Here is a 20,224-nt window from a genome sequence, read left to right on the forward strand (position 1 = left end):
TTACCCAGGGAACTTACCCACTGATCCCTTAGGACATGGCACAGCAGCTGGCTGGCCAAACTTGGTTTGTGGCCACCAAATACCAGCCTCGAAAGCTTTAGGACAGCCATTATAAATTACTGAAAGCAGAAAAAGAAATGACGCAATTTTTCTGACAAGATAAAAATCACAAGGAGATAATTCAACCTGCCTAAAGGACCTTCCTGTAATTCCCAAGCCTGGTCAGGATACTTGCCCTCTGCAGTGCCTTCCAAGCTGTAACCCATCAGCTGCTCCTTATCCAGCAGTGCGGGCAGACAGGTACAGGCAGAGAAGAGCTCAGGATGATTATGGGGCTCTGGATTTTGGCTCTGCCTATCTCTGCCTGCTCCTTTATTGTGGGAAAACGTTTCTCCTTCATTTCACCCACACACTGTGGCTAGGTGGCTGCTGCAGCAGCTTTGTACTGATCACATGAGGAGGGTGGGTGGGTGAGAGGACAGGCAGGACAGGCAAGATGGGGAAGAAAGGCAGAGGGCACCAGGCACAGCCTCTGGGGCAGAAGGCGCGAGGGCTCTTGCCAGCCTCTTCAGCTGCAGCACAGCAGTACAATGCTGCTCTGGCAGATGAACTCAGGTTTCAAGTAAAATTGGGACCAGTGTTTTGCTCTACCCCCCTAAGCTTGCTATATTTCCGTTTGATGAAAATGAAAGAAATATAGAATCATAGAATGGTTTGGGTTGGAAGGGACCTTAAAGATCATCTAGTTCCAACCCCCCTGCCACAGCCAGGGACACCTTTCCACCAGACCAGGTTGCTCAAAGCCCCATCCAGCCTGGCCTTAAACACTGCCAGGGAGGGGGCATCCACAGCTTCTCTGGGCAACCTGTTCCAGTGTCTCACCTCCCTCACAGTAAAGAATTTCTTCCTAATATCTAATCAAAATCTACCCTCTTTCAGTTTAAAACCATTCCCCCTCGTCCTGTCACTCCTTGTAAAAAGCCCCTCTCCCGCTTTCCTATAGGGCCCCTTCAGGTACTGGAAGGCTGCTATGAGGTCTTTCTTTTTCCCCAGCCCCCATGAGTCATATTGGCACAGACTTAGGAGGAGGGGTGCATGTTTAGGCTGCTGCAGCTCCCATTGCCCCTGCCAGAGCCACCCCACCAGGCTCACATGCACCCCAGGATGCAGCTGCATGCCCACTGCTGTGCACCCCCCATCTACCCGCTGCCAGCAGCTCTGATCCTGCAACTACAGCCCGGCTGATCAGCAGCGCTTGCTGGACAGGAGGTACCTTCACAGCCCTTCAGGGTAACTTCAGCAAACGGGTTGTCACAGCGGTTGCACTGCCGCCCTATGACGCCAGGTTTGCAAGGACACTGTCCCGTCTCCATGTCGCAGGCGCGCGTGTGGGAGCCGGACGGGAAGCAGTCACAGGGGTAGCAGGTGTCACTGCTCTGGGGCCTGTAGTAATTTGCCTAGAAACGATAGACACAGGGTATTTGACTTATATTTCAAATTGCTTGCGTTTCTGAAATCCTGCTCTAGCAGCATGTGCATCACAAAAGGGCTAATTTTGCAAAGCATGGAATAATAATGACACTGCTATTAACAGAAAACGCAATAGCTATGGGAACTGTGCTGCGTTAGCCCAGGCAACGCGGAGAGGCACAGCTGAGCGCTGGGGGATGGCTGGGCTGCTCTGTGCCGCAGAAACCCGGCGTTTGGGCCACCATCTGCAGTGGGGGCAGAGGGCCCACGTTACTCCTCAGGTGCTTTGCTGCCAGTGCCCAGCAAATGTATTCTTGAAGGATTTGCAGTTTTCCCTGCTTTGCAATTCCACTCTTGTATAGCAGGAACAAGCCAGTAAGGAAACTTCTTGCACCGTCCATTTGCATTTCACGTACAGGGTGGAGAGCAACCAATGATCACGTATTAAAATCGCATCTGTAAATGCTTTTGATCTGAGGCATTACACAATTACACAAGAGCACGGGGCTGGCACCATGCTGACTTGATTTAACGCAACAGTTGCTGCGTGTCCTGCTGGCATTTCGGAAAGGAGCATGGGGCCAGATTCACTGCCGCCAGTCTGCACAGGCCCAGCTCCTCTGATGTCCTTCAAGCCTATTGTAAAACCCGTTGTGAGAAGTCCTTTGTAAAACCTTCAGGAGGGAGGCGCCTCCCCTCCCATGTCCCTTCTCTGTCCCTGCCTGTCCATGTCAAATTCCTCTTAAACCCGACAGAGCTGGCACTGAGGAAAGCATTCAGCCTCTCATATTATTTACCTCTCTTCAGCTGCTAGGCTTTTTGCTGGCCACTGCACACCGAGCTCTTCACCCAGCTGGCTCGAGCTGTTTCACGGGTATTACTCACTTGTGATACACAAAACACCACCAGCTCTCCTCTGCACCCAGGTCTGATCTCCCCTGATAAACCAGGCTGCACTTCAGAGAGATGAGAGCCAGGCTTTCATCCTCTCGGTTTTGCTTTCCAAATGCAAATAAGATAAGAGCTGCACAGTATGGTTTTGTGAAGGGCGGTGCCAGCAAAATGTTTTAGGTAAAGATTAACTACACTGTGAACATATATATACATATATATATATGATACAAAGCACAACTGTGTGTACTTTGCCTCAGATACTCACTTGTTGTAGTTATTAGTGGTATAGTTACTTTTTAAACTAAAGAAATTTTGACATGACTCGTTTCTTTTGCTTACCTTGCAGCGGCATTCGCCGTTGGTCTTATTGCAATCAGAATCAAACCCTTTACTAGTCTCACAATTACAGGGGCCACAGACGGGATTTCCCCACCAGCCTCTGGGACAAGGCAGGTCGATCCTATAAAAGAAAATAAAATGGAAAGAAAGTTCTTTTAAGCTTCCTCTTAAAAGGTGGGAAGAAAGACCTTTGGGCCAAATCTGCACTCAACTCCATCAGCTTATAGACTGTAACACATCTCACTGCAGCAGCCAACAATCAATACATACATAAATATATATGCACTGTAACAAAAGAAAATAAAGAATATCAGTGCTATGAAACCCTAGAGGGAATGCTTCTCTACATATTTTCAGACCAGATTGTCTTTATAAGGAGTATACATCTGTACGAGCAAATAATGTGCTCCTTCCTCTGGGAGAGGGCGATGGGGCCCATGCTGCCTAGTGGAAATGGTCTCGGTCCCACCAGCCCCAGTTCCCCGCTGGGGAAAGCGCTGGCTGGGGCAGGCTGGACAGCTTGTGTCGGGCTGTGCTGGCACCTCAACAGCTCAGGCACCTGCAAGCAGTGCTGAGCCCATGGCCTGGTTTACTTACCGCCACAAACAGCCTTGAGGTACAGCTCCCGAATACTTTATATCCCACTCCCTATCCCCACGGGTTCCTGTCCCAGCCCTGCCATGGGCAGCAGTACTTGTCCAACCTGCGAGGACACCAGCTCAGGTGCAAAGCTGGCTGCAAGCTCACCCTGTGAAGAAAAGTCACTTCTTTCAGCCAACCTGGCTTTCTCAGCCAGCTCACCTCAGGGTCTGAACAGCCCTGGTCTGCCACAGGGGAGGAGGACACATGTGGCTGGAGACATGGAAGAGGGAAGGGTGGCAGCTTTGATCTGGACTAAGAATCAGACTATGAGTAGAACAGCACAGCTCATCGGAGGCTGTGCAGCAACCCAAAAGCCACCCCTGCTGAAGGATAACCCTAAATTTTGCTGGTTCTGTTTCTTCTGGGCAAGCTTCTGAGCAGGTTTGTCCCACAGATGCCCCAATACTAGTGCTGGCAAGGAGAGCTCTGGGAAGGGGCTGGGGCAGAGACCAGGGTCTCTGCTAGCTGGAAGTCTTCTTCAAGCCATAGCCTGAAGGATGACACTGCTGAGTCTGTGATCAGCATAATGCACAAGGAATCCCCTCCCTGCTGCTCATTTTAGGAAAGAAAAGCTGTTTGCTGTCTGTTTCAAAGACCATGCCAGTTTTTGTTTATGGTAATTGTCAGGTTTGTACTTCTATGCTTTATAATATGAAAAACCGCAACGCAGCACTTGACATGATGACAGCAGATAATGACAAGGGACATTAGCGTCGCTAATCCAGAGGAATGAAAGATGAATCTGGCAACAGCACAGCCAACATTTGCAAGCCCACACAACAAAAGGCAGAGGAAGAAGCTTGTGGTTTTCAAAGGGAAGGAAACATCACATGAGCTATTCCTAAATGGGCAGACAAATGCACTTCATTTGCACATCATGAATGGCCCATATTACAGTAAATCAAAGTGCCATCTCTGGGATAAGGCCGGTTGCTGAATGCTTATCTGAGACCAGGAAGCTGGTGACAAGGGAATCTGCACGTTTTTCCCACACAGCAACAGGACATAGGTCTCCCAGCCTGTCCAGAAGAGATGGCTTTTTGCCAGCCCAGGGACTGGACCCAAACGCAAAGACATTTTATCTGGCCCCAGGCCACCTAACTGGGTGCATCACTCTGTGTGTGTGCTGGGGGAGCCGGAGGAGAGGCGCAGAGCAAACTCAGGCCAAGCCCACCACAAGGGACAGGTCAGATGCAGTGCTGTGTAACACAGCACAATTGGTCGAGCCCCTGAGCTGCTGATGAAGAAAAGCACCCCCTGAGTATATGGAAGTTTGCCTAGTCTCTGGGAAGAGAACTCAGGAGTGCCAAAGGGCAGGGAGCCTGCAAATACCATCCATTCTGAACACTCAAATTGTAACAGGAGAGCTAACCAAAGCAGAAAAGGAAGTGGACGGACTACTGCCTTAGAAGAGCTACCTGGAACAATCAAGAAACCAAGACCAAAAATAATTCTCTTACTTGCTCTCGCAGTACTGTCCATAGTAGCTTTGTCCACATTCACAGGTGTAGCCATGGGATGAGCTAGGTTTGTGCACACATGTGGAAACATGCTCACATGGGTTCAACTTACATACATCAACACAGTCTCTTCCAAAGTACCCTGGGGAGACAAGGTCATAAAATTACAGCAACCACTGTAATTTACGATTTGCATGTCTCCAAAAGACCATCTATTTTAAGCTTATACACTAATAACACATCTTCAATAATCAGTAAATTCCCCCTGAGACACTGTCAGAAAGAAGGTACTCTTTTCCCTCTCAGCAAAAAAGATAGTGGGCTGTTCTTTTCGAAAGTGTGTTAACATGCTTGAGGCACCCTTGTGCCTTTGGTTCCCAGTTTTATATTCAAGGCATGTGCTACAAATAGTTTTGTATTCTCTCCTTGCGTGTATGGGAGGTGACTGTGCTGGGTGCTGACAGCATGTGCTGGCTGCATGCACCAAAACAGAGAAAACATTCAAAGTATCTCGATTAGGATGCAGGGTGTGAGACTGAAAATCAACAGCAGAAAAGGCTGGGAAAGAAAAAGAAAAAGAAGAAAAAGAAAACAGACAAGAAGAAAAGGGGAGGTGCATGTAAAGAGCCCTTCGGACCAGAGACTGTCTTTCTGTTTGGTTGATACGTTGCCTAGAACAAATGATCCTTAGTCCATGACTGCAGTTCCAAGGGTGCTACACTAAGACTGAGAACGATAATACTGATTGGAAGAGGAAGAATCAGAAGATGAGCACTTTGCAAGCATACTGCTGCTGCTGCTCTTCTTCTGATGATGAACGCATGAAGATGTGATCCAGCTCCTGGATGAGTGCATGGGATGGTCACTGGGTTACCTGGGTCGCAGACACAGGAGTAGCTGTCCCAGTCATCACTGCAGTAGCTGTGCTGGGGACACGGGTTGGAATCACAGGGGTTATCCACTTCGCAACCCTCCTTCACGTTGATCTTGGTAGCCTGTTTCATGTTGAGTGTAGCTATGTTTGTAGATGTCTCTCCCATTCTTACTCCCTGGTGACAAAAGACAATTATTTTTAAATTAGAGTCTTCATTCAGAATACAGTACTGTGTTTCACTACCTCCATTAAACTATGAGGCTACATTTTAAAGAAGCATCACCTGATGAGCCAAACCCAGATTTTTTTTTCAAATGCTGTTCCCCTGTGAGACCAGATTTGTACCTGGAAAAGTGGGTGGACTTTAATATTTTGATTCTTAGATATTTTGATGGAGGAAACAGAAATGTTCGGGGAAGGATGAAAAAGAAAACCCACATTTTCACACGGGTATTTTCTTAAAAGTTTGAAGTTTGTTGCTACACTTTTCATTTCATACCTGCATACAGCCATAAAATCCCTGCTGAACAGAGACTTGGTCTCCAGAGACACCTCCCACAATGATGCTTTTCATTTTCAGTCCAGGTAGTTGATTTCCAATCTGCACAGTGCTCTGTTGAAGAAAAGGACAGTCGATAAGAAGCACTATCATCCTCTGTGACACAGACAGCCCACTTTCCGTAGTGATGGAGTCAAGCAGTAGCTGACCGTAGATTACAGAAAAAATATCAAAGCAGTGAGGAGCTAGACATCTGAATGTGGCTTTTTACAGACTTGTTCATAAGATATCATTAGGCTTAATAAATTAATATAACTTCATTAGGCACAAATCACTGCAGAACATGGCTCACAGCATAAGTGTTCATCCACAATCCTTTATCCTACTTTCTCCTAAAAACATTTCTGTAGTGCTTAGTGGCAAAGTTATGATGCTGCCTTACCTGGTACATCCCATAGTCCAAGGACATGACAGCGAGGTACTTGATGTCTTTACCATCCTTAGCGCTCTTCAGCTCTATTAATAAATGATGCCATTCCCCATCACTGACTCGCGACTGGCTCATCTTCAAACTAGCAACCTGGTTCAGGCCACTGTACACTTCAAACTGCACGTAGTTGTTCAGTATCTGTTGAAAAAAAAATCATGTTTATTTTTTGTTACATAATTGTATTTGATGCGGAAGGGGACAGAGGAGAAGATAATAACGTTTCCTAAGACAACCCAAAAGGGAAAAAAGCCCAACAGTAAAGACGGGAACACTTGCAATAACTCCTCATATAACTTTGGACATTCAGACTCTAACTTACCCTACTCACAAAAAAACCCCAAAACAATCAAGAGATACATTTTTTTGCATCTATATTAATGCACACTACTGCTTCTGTTTAAAAATAAATCTTAAACCAATGAATCTGAATTTTACAATGATCTTTTGATCTTTGTAAAAGGCTGAAGGAATCATTTGTATTTACGGATGTGCATTTAGCTGGGTGGATGACGCTACGTAGTTCATGTGGCCGTATCCACTGATGGGGGAGAATTTCTTAATTCTTTTCTAACCAAAGGCAGCCATGTTTTTTACCTGAATGTTGATCTTGGATGCAGCCCCAGCACTGGCTTGCATTAACATGCCATTGACTTTCCGTGTTCTGAACATCAGCCCAATGTACCATGGCACAGAGATGGTAATGTCAAGGTCACTCCAAATGATAATGCTTTCACCACTGAAACGCTGAGGAGAAGGCATTGCTGTAAATAAAAAGACAGGAGAGAAACAGTTGATATCCTGAGGACAAAGGTTAAGAGGAGAAATGACGCTATGTTGCAATGATGGCACAAAGTGGCTAGACCCTCTTCCATTGAGCTATTTTTAATCTACTATGGAGTAAGAGCCAGTCTAGGGGAGTTACTATGAAGCAGCTGACAATACTGTAGATTCATAGCCTACCCTTGTTGTGGGGTAGGCACCTTGTCTCAGTGCCTGCACTCAAAGGCAGCACCTCCACACTGCTATGGCATTACACACGTGAGAGACGTTCCTAGAAAGGTAAGCTCAGGATCTCTACTGATACAGTTCTGCTGATGAGTGGGTGGACAGAGCAGGAAGTATGAGGGCAAGAGTTGCTGTGGATGTTTTCAACATATCCTTGATTACCTGCTTCTAATTAACAGATTAAACACAGAGGAAAAGGCTGGGAGGCAACAGGAAATATTAATTATAAATACTCCAGGGCCAGATTATTCAGCTGTCTCAGCTGCGCAGCCTTTTCACACGGAGAAAGCTTGTGTGGAATTGCCTAAATCATCTGTATTACATATCTCAACATGACAGCTGAAGAGTTGCCCTCCTCTCTAACCTTGCACGAACACAGCTCCTACAGGGAGACACTGATGACAGCCTTCAATGGAAAGAACTTTGCTGATGGAAAATAGGGGAGCACCCGCCCTTTGGACTTTTAAAGTAGTTATCTCAGGTAATAGGAGCTACAGTACCATGGATTAGTTGATGCCACTGATTAGAAGCACAAATTAAACTGTGGGATCTCTGTGCTATTTGCAGCACTTCATATGGCTCCTCCACCGTGTGTGGCACCTTGTAGCGGGATCTGCAGTCAGCCTGTCCTGGTGTCCTCACTCACGGGCTTGCTGGTGAAGTTCAGGACAGCTTTTTGCAAGTGGAAGCAGGCCTTAGAGACTGGGTACTACCACCACAGATTGGCACCCAGCATTGTAACTCATCATGCGCTGAGCCCATGTGGATGGTCAGTGAGATGACAGGGCTCAACAGTCTCCCTCCCCTTCTGCCCCACACTACCATATCTGCTGACTTCTGGATTTTCTGGTAGTAGGAGAGATCACATATATACAAAGGTGTACGTGTTATTATAAAATGGCAAGTCCTTAGAAAAAGGTAGAGGGATGACATCATAGCAGAAGATGGAGTCAGGTTCACATGAAGTTGCATTTTTTTGAGGAAAAATCACAAACCCCAAATTCTGCTGTTTCTGCCTTGCTGGTCTCTATAAAGGGAAAGGTTGTGTGGTGGGGAGCGCAGGGGTCGGAGGAAAGTGCAAGCCCTTCAGCTCCCTATTTGTGAGAAACAAGATGCCAGCAACTACTGGACTACCACTAGCCAAGTCAAAACTTGTTGAATCCAGTGTTCGAGCTGTGGCTGTCTGGGCGAGGGCACAATTCATCAGCCCGCACTGCACCACATCACTGTAAATGTAACCGGGACATCGGTGTTGAGCAGGATCACTTCGTCCTTCTGCTCCACACGTGCAAAAGTCAGCCCTCTCTTTCCTCGTCTACCCTGCCAACCTTCACAATGACCTCAACTTCCAACTTCTTTGCTAGTGGTTTTCTAGACTGTTGCTGAGGTTTTTAAGTCTGCCTGACTGTGGAGAGCGGAGCCAGGATGCAAACCTTGTGGGCTTCCCACCTGCTGGAGCCTGGGAATGCTGTTTGCAGGTGTTTCGGCTCGGCTCCTGGGAGAACTGGACTGGCATGGCAATTAGCCACCTTCTTCCTTTTCTCACCAATGGTGACTTTCCCTGCTTGCAAATACCATTCCCTTCCCACACCTCCTCCCAACTCCCCTCCCTTCCCCAGGGCCAGGGTGCACCTTCTCCTGCCAGTAAAACAGAAATCCCCATCTGTCAGCCCCCTCTGACCTCCCTCCTCCCCCCCAGCCCTTCCTCATGCCTGGGGCCAGGTGTCTCCAAGGCAGGGCTGGTGGCCACATCCAATGTACCCAGATGGGACCTGACCATCCCTGTCACCACAAAGGTTAGCACACGTGCTTCCAAGCACAGCATCTGCCTGCCATCATTGATGCAGTGATGCAAACTAATTGTTTTCTCAGGGTTTGTCACTTTGAAGTGCTGCCTGTGTATCTACATACACTTTTAAGAGAATCCTACATTTAAAAGGCCATCAGAAAGACATGAGGGCTATTCACTGTGGAGACAGAGGGCCTGGGGAAACACACTGCCAGCATGGGGATGTCACTTTCAGTTTGGGTGTAGGACATGTGTCAGCTTATGTTTTGGTGCAAACCCGTGGTGTTCAGCCCAAGGCTAGTGCAACGATGCTAGCCATCTGAGAGCCAGTCGGGCACAGCACAGCTGCTAGATCTTCTTCACAGCATTGCAATATCTCAATTTTTAAAAGAATTAAACTACAACAAAGGTGAAACTCATTTTTCCCTAATTTTATCTCCCTTCTACGTGTCAGCAGAAGCAGATGGGAGCTGCTAGAAGGTGAAGTTAGCAGGTCCTAGGAGGCTGGTGAAGGTAAAACACCCCATCCTCACTAGGGCAGACCAGATCCCAGAGCTTCTGAAGAGTGGGCAATCAGAAAAGCTGGATTTTTAACCTGCCAAAGTCTTTGTCCTCTGTGAGCCTGAAGCAGATCGAGCACTGCCAAAGGGATTGAAGAATTACATCAGCCCGTCACTCCTACACAAGAATGCAAATATTACAGCTAAGACTTTTTAAAAAATAGCTGCCTAATAATAGCTAATGCTGTTAGGATTATCTTTGAGCACTCAAACGAGCAACCTGAAAGCCAGGAGTATTGTATACCAGTGATTCCTTCTGACTTTAACTTCAGGCTCCTGAAATCTTTGTTCACATTTCAGAAAAATTCATTTCTTTCTTGGTTTGCAATTTTTCCTTAGGGACACTTTGCCCCACAAATATCATCAAAGAAACAAGCAGCCTGCTGCCTTCAAACTATAAAAAAACCCCACAAATTGAGGCATCAGTAAGAACACGGGGTTACTGAAGGGGACATGCAGGAATGCACAGCACCAGAGGCAGATGAGACTGCTGCAGCGGGGGGAGACAGTGATGCTGTGATTGTCATCATCTGTATTACGTGAACTTATAATGAGTTTCCAATGATGGCTGCAGGGCAGTTCTGAGGTGACTTTCTAAATCCCAAACTTCATGTTTTGGTCTTGAGTTTGGGATAAGAAAATGAGGAATAAAACACACATTTGATCAAATTTTGAAGTTCCATTTCAAAACTAAGATAAAGACAGAGGGAAGGATAGTCTTTGCATGTGATAGAACTACTGCCCATTCACCCCAGTACAGGTCACACCAGAGTTGGGCCCTGGCACTCTCTCAGGAGACATCACCATGGGTTTGTACCACAGAGACCAGCCTATCATGAAGAAAACACCAGAACTTCACTGACAAAGATACTTGTCATGAGACATATGGAAAAATTAGATCTTCATACAGACCTGGGAAGCTCAAAATATTTGAGAAGCTGCTATAGAAAGCAGATACCTCACTAGGGGCAGTAATAGCAGCTCTGGGCTCTGCTTGAGGCTCCTGTGTGATATGGTCTAGGTAATCCTGCTCCGGCAGGGGGATTGGACTAGATGATCTTTTGAGGTCCCTTCCAATCCCTAACATTCTGTGATTCTGTGATTCTGTGATTCTGTGATTCTGTGAACATAGGAGGAGGCCTCCATCATTCCTTTCCCCTGTTCCTTACGCTGCAGACCCTTATTTACAAGCCAGAAACTTAACTATGTGTCCTATCCTCCTAAGCTTCTGCTTCTCAGGCAGGGGGACAGCAGTTGTCACCACTGAGATCTGGCTCAGGCTGAGGCACACTGTGCTAAAGTGGTTTGCAAATCACTGGTGTGTGAATCTCAGTTTGGAGACCTGCTATTCCAGGGTCCATGCCCTGCTGAGAGCAATCAAGAATGTCTGGTTTGGGGTAAATACATCAAAAGAACAAAATCCTTGATCACACTGCAAACTATTCTGGGCTAAGTGTCATGGCAGGGATAACGGAAATGAAGACCTACCACATCTGCATCAGAGGCCAGAATTTGGCCTTCTGTTTCTAGGAAAGCCATGCCTAGTTTAAGCAGGTTTTCTTTTCCTGGAAGCCTCCAGGAAGACTCCAAATGAGCAACCCTCCACTAGACATGGAGGTGCCACCTTACAGCAGGTAGCCCGCTGCTGCACTGACCCCAAGGAACCCCTCACGCAGACGACTCCTTGATTCCTTGGGAAGAAACTAACTGCAAGTTCTTCACGCCCTATAAAACACACCTGCTGCTCCTTCCTCATCCTTTATTAATGAGGTTTTACACATATACGCACATTGTGTTCAATCAAAGAAAAGCCCAATAAAACTGAAAGTGCTCGTATTCAGCAGAGTGCCTTCTTGCCAAGAAAGCAGTGATTAAAACTGCACATTCATCCCTGGTTTGAGTCAAAGCCCAATAAAGTCAGTGGGATTCTTTCCAGTGATTTAAAGGGGCTTGGGATGAGGTATTTTTACTATAAACAAATTACCAAATACTGCCAAGTTCTGTGGAACTACTTTGCTTATGTAAGTAAAACAATGAAAGCTGCTGTTATTCATGACAGTATGTCAGCTATCATATTTACTATATAGGTGATCCCTAAAATTATTTCAAATAGATAACGGGTGACTTTTAGCCTTAATTGCAATCTTGTTACCTATCCCTTAAGCATCACAGTTTGACATACGTGCTATGAGAAGATAATGACGGGTAATGAAACATGCACAAATAACTACGCATGAAGAGGTCTTTGCATCCTACCTTGCTCGCAGTTTTTCCCTCCATAGCGTACGGGGCACTCGCAGATGTACGTGTTCCACTTGTTGACGCACGTGCCTCCATTCTGGCACCAGTTGGTTTCACAATAGTTCCTCTGTGCTGCACAGCCTGAAATTCAGGAAAACAAGTTACTTTGCATGGTTTTAACAAGAAAAAGGCTCTCAAGGATTGTATCTGAGTTTTTGTGTACAAAGAAGACATGACCATTATAGGTTTGTTTTTTCTTTAATATCCTTGAAGTCAGTGAAGCAAAATGTGGATGGCAAAAGTTTACGTGAGCTGAGCAAGTGTCAAATTCATAAAGACAAATCTATCAAAGGCTGTTAAATACAGTCACTGAGCTGTAAATCTCCAAGGACTAAGAGAAAATTTTGGGGAAATATCACTGCATGCTTGTCCTGTTTTTATACTCTTCCCCTGGCACCCACTGCTGGAGGCTGGCAGACTGACTGGTGCTATGACTCAGCACCACGTTCGCAACCTTCTGTCGTCTAACTGAGACACTAACCAGGGAAAGACAATGTGCAGTGTTACACAGTGGAATAACACTACTATACATCATTGTTTTCAACTACACAGAATCACGTTTCTAAATGAGGAAAAAAAATATCCATCCTAAAGAAAACACTTCATGGCCTCTTGATGTATATTTCCATAAGATAAAAACTTGTGTTTAACTAATATTAGAGACATAACTGTTAAAAAAGGGCTCCAAGACAAAACAGCAATTTGAAGCATATGCTACAACTCCCTTCTTCATCCATGATCAATGCAACATACCTAAGAACTGCAATTTAGCTCTTACACAGACACCTTCAGCAGCGTGGAAGGAAGGGACTTGCCATTCTAGCGTGTAAGAGCCGGTTTTATGATGATAAGAACATTTGTACACCAGAACTAATCCTGATCAGGGATCCAAGGACTGGAAACCGAATCAGAACCTCCAACATGCTGCTTCATGAAGCAGGTTTCAGATTTGAAGGATCGCAGAATTTGATTTACAGAACAAACATAATTTATGAAAAAGTCATTAAAAACGTTGTCTTTTTCATGAACTAAACCCACCACCTTTCAGAGAAAAGTGGCATTTAAAAGGTAGTTAAAAAAAAAAAAAGAGGAAAAGTTCATTTAGGAGTAAATTCCTGGGTGAAACTCATAGCAGTGCAGAAGGTTTTAACAAGCCCGGTCCTTTTGTGTGTGCTGCTTAATCCCGTAAGCGTGCGCTGTGCCACGGGCTGTTGTGCGCGTCCCTGGCACCGGGACGGACTGCACCTTGCTCAAACAAACAAGGTCTGGATGCAGCCGTGCCAGTGACGTGGCGGTAGCGCAATGCCCAGCAGGACCTTGAGCCCCTGCCACGCAGCCTGGGGTGAACGCTTCACACTCAGTGGTGCTAACAGGGGGAGAGGGGCCATTTCAGACCCCTCTGTCCCCTGCTGCTTCCTGGGGTTCCTCCCAGTGCCGGCCCCTTCGACATCCTAAGCCCTGTTACACACACAGGTATGGCTGAGAGCCTTCTCATGTTGACTTTTGAGGCGGTCGCCGCTCATACCTGGCAGAGTGCCGTTATTGGCGATGAAACTAGCCATGTCGATCGGCTTGCTGTCAATAGAGAGGTTCCTCATGCAGCCGATGAACTGTCTGTTGTGCACCGGGAAATCTTCAGGCAAGTTTGGGACACCACCAAGGAGGAGAGGGCCAGTTAGGTCCAAAGATCTGAAGAAATAAAGAAATGCTCATCATTTCTTGCATATAGTTTCTTTCATTTTGTTCTTTATCTTACTGATTCCATAAGGACATTTGAGCTGTTTAGTTTACCTGTGTTGCCATGCACTTCCCTCTGCTACATCAGCACTTCTAGAGCTTGTATCAATAGACCTTCCAGAAACACCATAACTTTTAACTTAGGAGCTGTCATACGCATACAGAATCCAATGACCTGTCCCTAACAGTGGCCAATATGAAGAAGAAAATGAAAATTATGGAAAAATGTGCAGCTGCAGGACACTTCTTTCTGACTGCAGTCACTCAGGGGCTGGCTTGTGCTCCTCAGCACCAGGGTTGAGATGCTGTAGATTTTGATATAATGACTTTATTATACAGTGCCAACCCTTTTTAAATCCTCTGAAGATCTTAGTCTTAATAACATTTAGTGGATGCAGGTTCCACAGATTGACTCCGTACTGTGTGAAAAGTATATCACCTGGTCAGTAATTTTTATGGTGCCCCCTTCTCTTGGGATGTTAGAGCAGCATGTGTATCTCAATGGTCTTTCTGCTATCACTCACTACTTTATACCCCCACTATGTCGCTTGCTGTCCATCTCCTCTTTAAACTCAAAAGTACTAATGTTTTTTGGTCTTTCCTCACAGGAAATTTTTTTCATACCTATTTATTTTCAATGGCCTTTTCTGATCTCCTTTGTTTCTATCTCCTTTTAAGATAGGACTTCCAACTTAAATGATGGAAGTAATGAGCTCTTCAGCCATCCCCTTCATTAATAAAGTCTAACATTTTATTTGCCATTCTCTCTACATTTTCATACTGAGTAGATGCTTTTTGGGGGCTACCACATTGACCTCCGGGTTTCGGGTTTTTTTGCATTTTACAAGTAATTTGGGCATATGTCTGTATCTACACAAAACTCTTCATTCTACCCAGTGTACTGACATTTGCAGCAGCCTCCAGCAAATTCCATCTACCAAACTAAACCTTGTGACTTTTTCTTGTTAAATCATAACTGCTTTTCCAACTTAATTTGCTTAGTGGTTAATCACATATTGTTGACTCTCCCCTGGAAGAAGAGAATGAGTGGAAAACGCAAATACAGGGAATCCTTACTTCTTTGAGCCACTCTGAGTCCCCTGGGCAGCGCAGGTGTAGTTTCCAATGAGGCTCCCGAAGCGCACAGCCACTGCTGTGTCACAGTCGTCCACAGTCACCACAGCCACCTTCTCTCCGGAAGGCCCATGGGGAATTCCTAATCGCCCAATGTTGGGCTTCAAGAAATAAACGGTACACGTCATACAGTGCTACACACACATGGGATTTAAATGCTGGTTCAGCCAGCTCAACAACATACTTCTTCCTACCCTCCAAAGGGGACTAAAATAGGAAATGTAAACAAAATAGCAGAAGTCAATTGACCTACGACATCTAGGCAAGAAAAAACCCCAATGGGTGACTTCAAAGAGAGTCCACACACACCCAGCGTGATATACAGCATGGTCAGAAGTGGCTTTGGTCTTTTCCACTGCTGAACCGCTTTAGCACAAATCACTTCAAAGAGGCGTTTTCCCAATTCTGCACAACAAACTCTAATAAATTCTGCCCATTTTGCAACTCTTCACCTCAAGTGAATGAAGTCACTTGAATTTTGACACTGTTTCTCCCAAAGACGAAACACTATAAAATGATGTAATATCATAAGTGAGGCTAAAGGCTTAAATCCATTTTCCTCTGATGGGGTACTCTGTCAGGGCCACCAGAAACTGAGTGAAGGCTCCTATAAAGGCTGTAGTGAAAGGTTGTCTGATGACTGGGATGGAACTTAGATGAAGACTGCTTGTTCCAGCTACAAGATGGAGGGCATGGAAAACCAGTGCCCATTGCTGAGCTGGCTAAGAAGCCCCCAGTTTCTAGTCACAGGAGAAGAGAGATCAGTGACCTGTGGAGTTGGACAATCAAAAATAATGGATGGACGTCAGATTGCTCATGCAGCCACTTTGGTCCAGGCATGCAGACTGACACCGTGGGTGGTGCACGGAAGATAAGAAGAAAGTGTGTTCTAGAGTGGCAATAAATGCTTCGGCTTTCCCTCATCTCTAGCTTCACCCAGACAGTAGGAAACTCCTGCCCACTCAATCACAACATGCCCTGGTGAACGTGGGCCACAAAACTAGAGTTATCACACTCAGCTTCACACTTCCACTGTTACTGGCTCGCTCTGCAGATCACCCTGCCGGCAGCTGTTGTCCTCCCCACTTCAGCACCTACCAACAACTGGGGAAATTCAGTGATCCCTACAGACAGGAAAGTCTACGGGACCACCAGGAATCCAGCCTCAACCACCAAACTTCTGTGCCTCCACCACAAGCACATCCTTCATCTCCACTAATTTCGTAACTGATGAGATGTACCCCAGCATGACTGACAGGAGATGATATCTGCTATGCAGAAACTCAAGAGACAGCTTCCTCCAGTGGAGAAGTGCATCATGACTGTTAAAAAAGGGTACATGTATAAACAGCAGCATAGCAGCCTCAGTGAAGAACTAGCAAGTTCCGTAAGAAAACTGTTTTCCATGTTTAGTGTTTGTAGAGAGCTACAGAGTGCTAATCTACCACTGGTGCAGGATGTCTGGGGACTTTATGGGTACAGGAGCAGCAATGAGCTGAACTCCCTTGGCTTTGCTGCCATTCATCTACAGGAAAAGGGACACCCCACAGGAATGAAGTCACCAAGATCTGACCAGACATGTGGCACAACTGAAAGCCAAGAGACATTTTTATGATGTGTTGATCAACAATAGTTGTAGGCATATGAAAACAGAAGATGTCTGGGCATCACACTGTAGTTTGCTGTACTCTCATTTTAAAACATATATTGCTCAACTGCGTACTGAAATCCCTTATTTGTACAGCAAACAAGGAAGCAGTAAGGGGATAAATGCCTATTCTTTCTGTTTTGCTTGTACACACATAAATTTGTTAAAATACCTAAAGCCACTTTCATCATCTGTAAAGAGACACAGATTTATTTCTAAGGGTAATTATCCTAATGTATAAAAAATATTTTTAAAAGCTGTTTCCTGGTGTCAATTCCAGTTGGAAAGTATTTTCCACTTCCTCTACCAAGAACTAATGTGATCACATAGTTTGGCAGTTATACAGTATAAGGTTTTGACCTCTCTTGAGTGATATTAAGGCAGATTTTATTTTTTCCGATACTCCCTGGACTTTGCCACTGCCTAGCTCAGAAAGACAGGAAGCATACGTATTTGCAGTGCTGAGAATGTTGCTGTATGCAATGATGGCAATGTTGGTGAGCAGCTTTTCAAAGAAAATGAAAAAATATATAGAAAATGAACCAAACGACAGGCAGACCTTCTCTTCCAAAATTAAAATGTTTACATTCTGGGTGCTACTTCTATTCATTTGGAGGAATGATTAGATTAACATTTACGTGCTTGGGCTTCACTGAAATAACCTATTGTTTTGTGCATGGGAGCCTTGACAAAGGCAGGGTATTTATTCTCGCAGCAGGGGGGATCTGCCCAATGTTAATCAAGATTGCAACCTGATGAGACTTTGTGGTTTGCAGCTGCCCCTTCACAGTCAACTAGCTGCAGTGGCAAATTGATTTTTTTTCTACTTTTATTTAACACAGAAACTGCAAAGTGTTTCCCTAGATGTTGATTGTTCATTGCAGTGCAGATCTCTGGCATCGTTTCGGCTCTGACGACCACACAGGACCATAAGCCGATGAAGAAGAAATGGAACATTCCGGTGAATAAAAAGAGACTGACTGGCCGTTCAAACCATACTTAGTTCAAACACGTAGTGATTTTCTGACCATGTTAAAAGGCTCATTTGACAGAATAGGCTTTTCCCAAAATGGAAGAATATGCTTCTGGGAAAGGAAAGAGAGATTTTCTCAGTGATTTAATGTGACATGGACTCTTTTTTCTCTTATATGTGGCAAGTACCACACTACTCATCTCAGCACCTAGCGTAGGGAATACTTTGTAACTGAAATACCGTGAAATAAAAAGACTGGAACAGAGGGAGCCTAAGTTAGGAGTTCCTTCAGAATTGAATCATGAAACTGATTTTATTCCTTTAATACTTTGATTAATACTAAATATAATTTGCTGGTGATGCAAAGGATATTTAGAGCATCATGCATTAAAAAAAGAATCACTTTGAATAGTTGAGTGCTAGAAAGAGAATTAATTACACAACATGAAACTTGAGATCTAATGACAAGAACTCCTATCGCAGGCTCAGAGACCATCAGCTATAAATGATGAAAAATAAGAAAAAAATAACTATCAACTGACTACAAAACAATTATGAACCATGGTGTGATTAAAAGGTAAAAAAGGCAATACAACAGTGGGTTGTTGTGAAGATGGGTATGAAGGAAATTTTATGACAATGAACAGGATAAAATATTGTGGGCAATTTTGATTTCATTTATTAAAAATAACTTCCAACTAGAGGAGATGCACAGAACCACAGCCAGGGCAATGGGAAGCTTACCTTATCAAACAGACAAAATGGACTTGGTGTGTTTAGCCTAGCAAAGTAAAGGCTGGGGAAGGGTGTCGGAAATAAGAAGACGCTATCACTGCCATGGACACAGTACAAGAACAAATGGGTATAAGATGCCCATGAGTAATGTAGGCTGGAAATCACAAGGTGATGCTCAACCATAGGAGAGGGTCATCTTTGGGAAAGTAGCAGGGGCAAAAATTATAAAAAAGAACTTAATCTGTTTGTGATTATAAAAGCTCATGTTAGCAGAGGACTGGCCTAAATTTGAAAGAATATAAATTAACAGTAAGTAGTACTTGGAAAATACACAAGAAAGTGAATTGCCAACATTAAATGACAGCAGACACATTTACATTTCAGGCATGATCTTTGCCTTGATGGAATCCTACCGGAGCAGGACTGATCCCTAACAGTAGGAACAGCAAAACACTAAAAGCATTAATTCACACTATTATTTTCTGGAAATACGTTCAAGGACTTAAAAGCCGGACTTTCATCTGGGTACTTAGCAGTCCTTTCTGCCTGTCAGACTCATCTCCTGAAACACCAGGCTACCCAAAAGGCAAGTTTCATTAGCTGTGCCAGTTCTGCACTCATGAGTAAATGTGCATTGTGGTGTACAGGAATTTACCAGCATGACCCCCATTAATGGTAATGCAAGTCATGTAACTGAGTTACTGCTCACGGGGGCTGAAAATTTACCTTGTGCTGCCTAACCCTAAAGGCTGCTTTTTTACTTAGTGCTTGTCCAGAAAGAGGTTGGGATTCAAACTTCAAAGACCACATGCTGTGAAAGTGAGCAGCAAGAAGAGGTACCAAACAGTGACAGAGAGAGAACTTGGTCTCCCTTAAACAAACTGTGAAAGAAGTGGATTCATCCTGGACTCAAAAAAAAAGGAAAAAAAAGCATCCCTGAGTGTTGCAGTGTACTACCACCATCACATAGTGATTTTTCAAACATTCTGTGCACCCCTTATTAATGTACATTGTGTTCGTTGTGCTGACCCTTATGTTTTCTTGTTAGAATCGCATACAGAGTCACTTGGAGAAGAGAAAGAAGCAGCCCTGACACAGCATCCACATGTGAGAGCAGAAGCCACCTACCGTTATCTGTAAAACAAGATGAACCACATTTATATTCCTCAAATAATGGCAATTAGTACATAAAATTGTACACAATGTCATGAAACTTAACTTTGCCTCACTGAGCTTTCGTGAAGGAGATTAGTGGTTCTGATCTAGGGGTGGACAACCTCAAATCTCGTGTCTAATCCATGACAATTCTCCCTTGCCCAGACAGAGTCCCAGGCAGACTGCGATTGCAGGAATGACAGTCTCCCAGGATGTCTTCTGAAAATTACAGCTCCCTTGCTGACCATAGCAGAGTTAATGGTGAGACTCATCTACTGTCCTCAGTGGTGACCTGGAGGAGTGACTGTCTCAAGCCACAAAGGTGCGTGTAACTCCCTCTGGCCACCTGCACTGACTTTCTCAGGTTGCAGTGAGAGAATGCCACCATGAAGGTATTTTACTAGCGATGCTAAATCCAATTTTTGTGAAACCCAAGTACACAGCAATGAACTCTTTGGACTTCTCTTCACAACTACAACAGAAACACATGTAGTTTCTCCCAGGTGCATGTAAAAACCT

General features: G+C 44.8%; 1 protein-coding gene across 1 annotated transcript in view; it reads right to left on the reverse strand.

Annotated features, from left to right (window-relative positions):
• Positions 1–20,224, reverse strand: part of CELSR1 (cadherin EGF LAG seven-pass G-type receptor 1) — a 182,873-nt gene that overhangs the window by 36,657 nt on the left and 125,992 nt on the right. Inside the window, 11 exon segments of the mRNA XM_068401357.1 lie at positions 18–119; positions 1,274–1,457; positions 2,704–2,824; positions 4,806–4,947; positions 5,680–5,854; positions 6,179–6,292; positions 6,621–6,806; positions 7,263–7,429; positions 12,279–12,404; positions 13,849–14,012; positions 15,138–15,295. Coding sequence (XP_068257458.1) covers positions 18–119; positions 1,274–1,457; positions 2,704–2,824; positions 4,806–4,947; positions 5,680–5,854; positions 6,179–6,292; positions 6,621–6,806; positions 7,263–7,429; positions 12,279–12,404; positions 13,849–14,012; positions 15,138–15,295 — 1,639 coding nt within the window.

This window comes from Nyctibius grandis, chromosome 5 (genome assembly GCF_013368605.1).
Source record: "Nyctibius grandis isolate bNycGra1 chromosome 5, bNycGra1.pri, whole genome shotgun sequence".
NCBI classification, from domain to species: domain Eukaryota; kingdom Metazoa; phylum Chordata; class Aves; order Nyctibiiformes; family Nyctibiidae; genus Nyctibius; species Nyctibius grandis.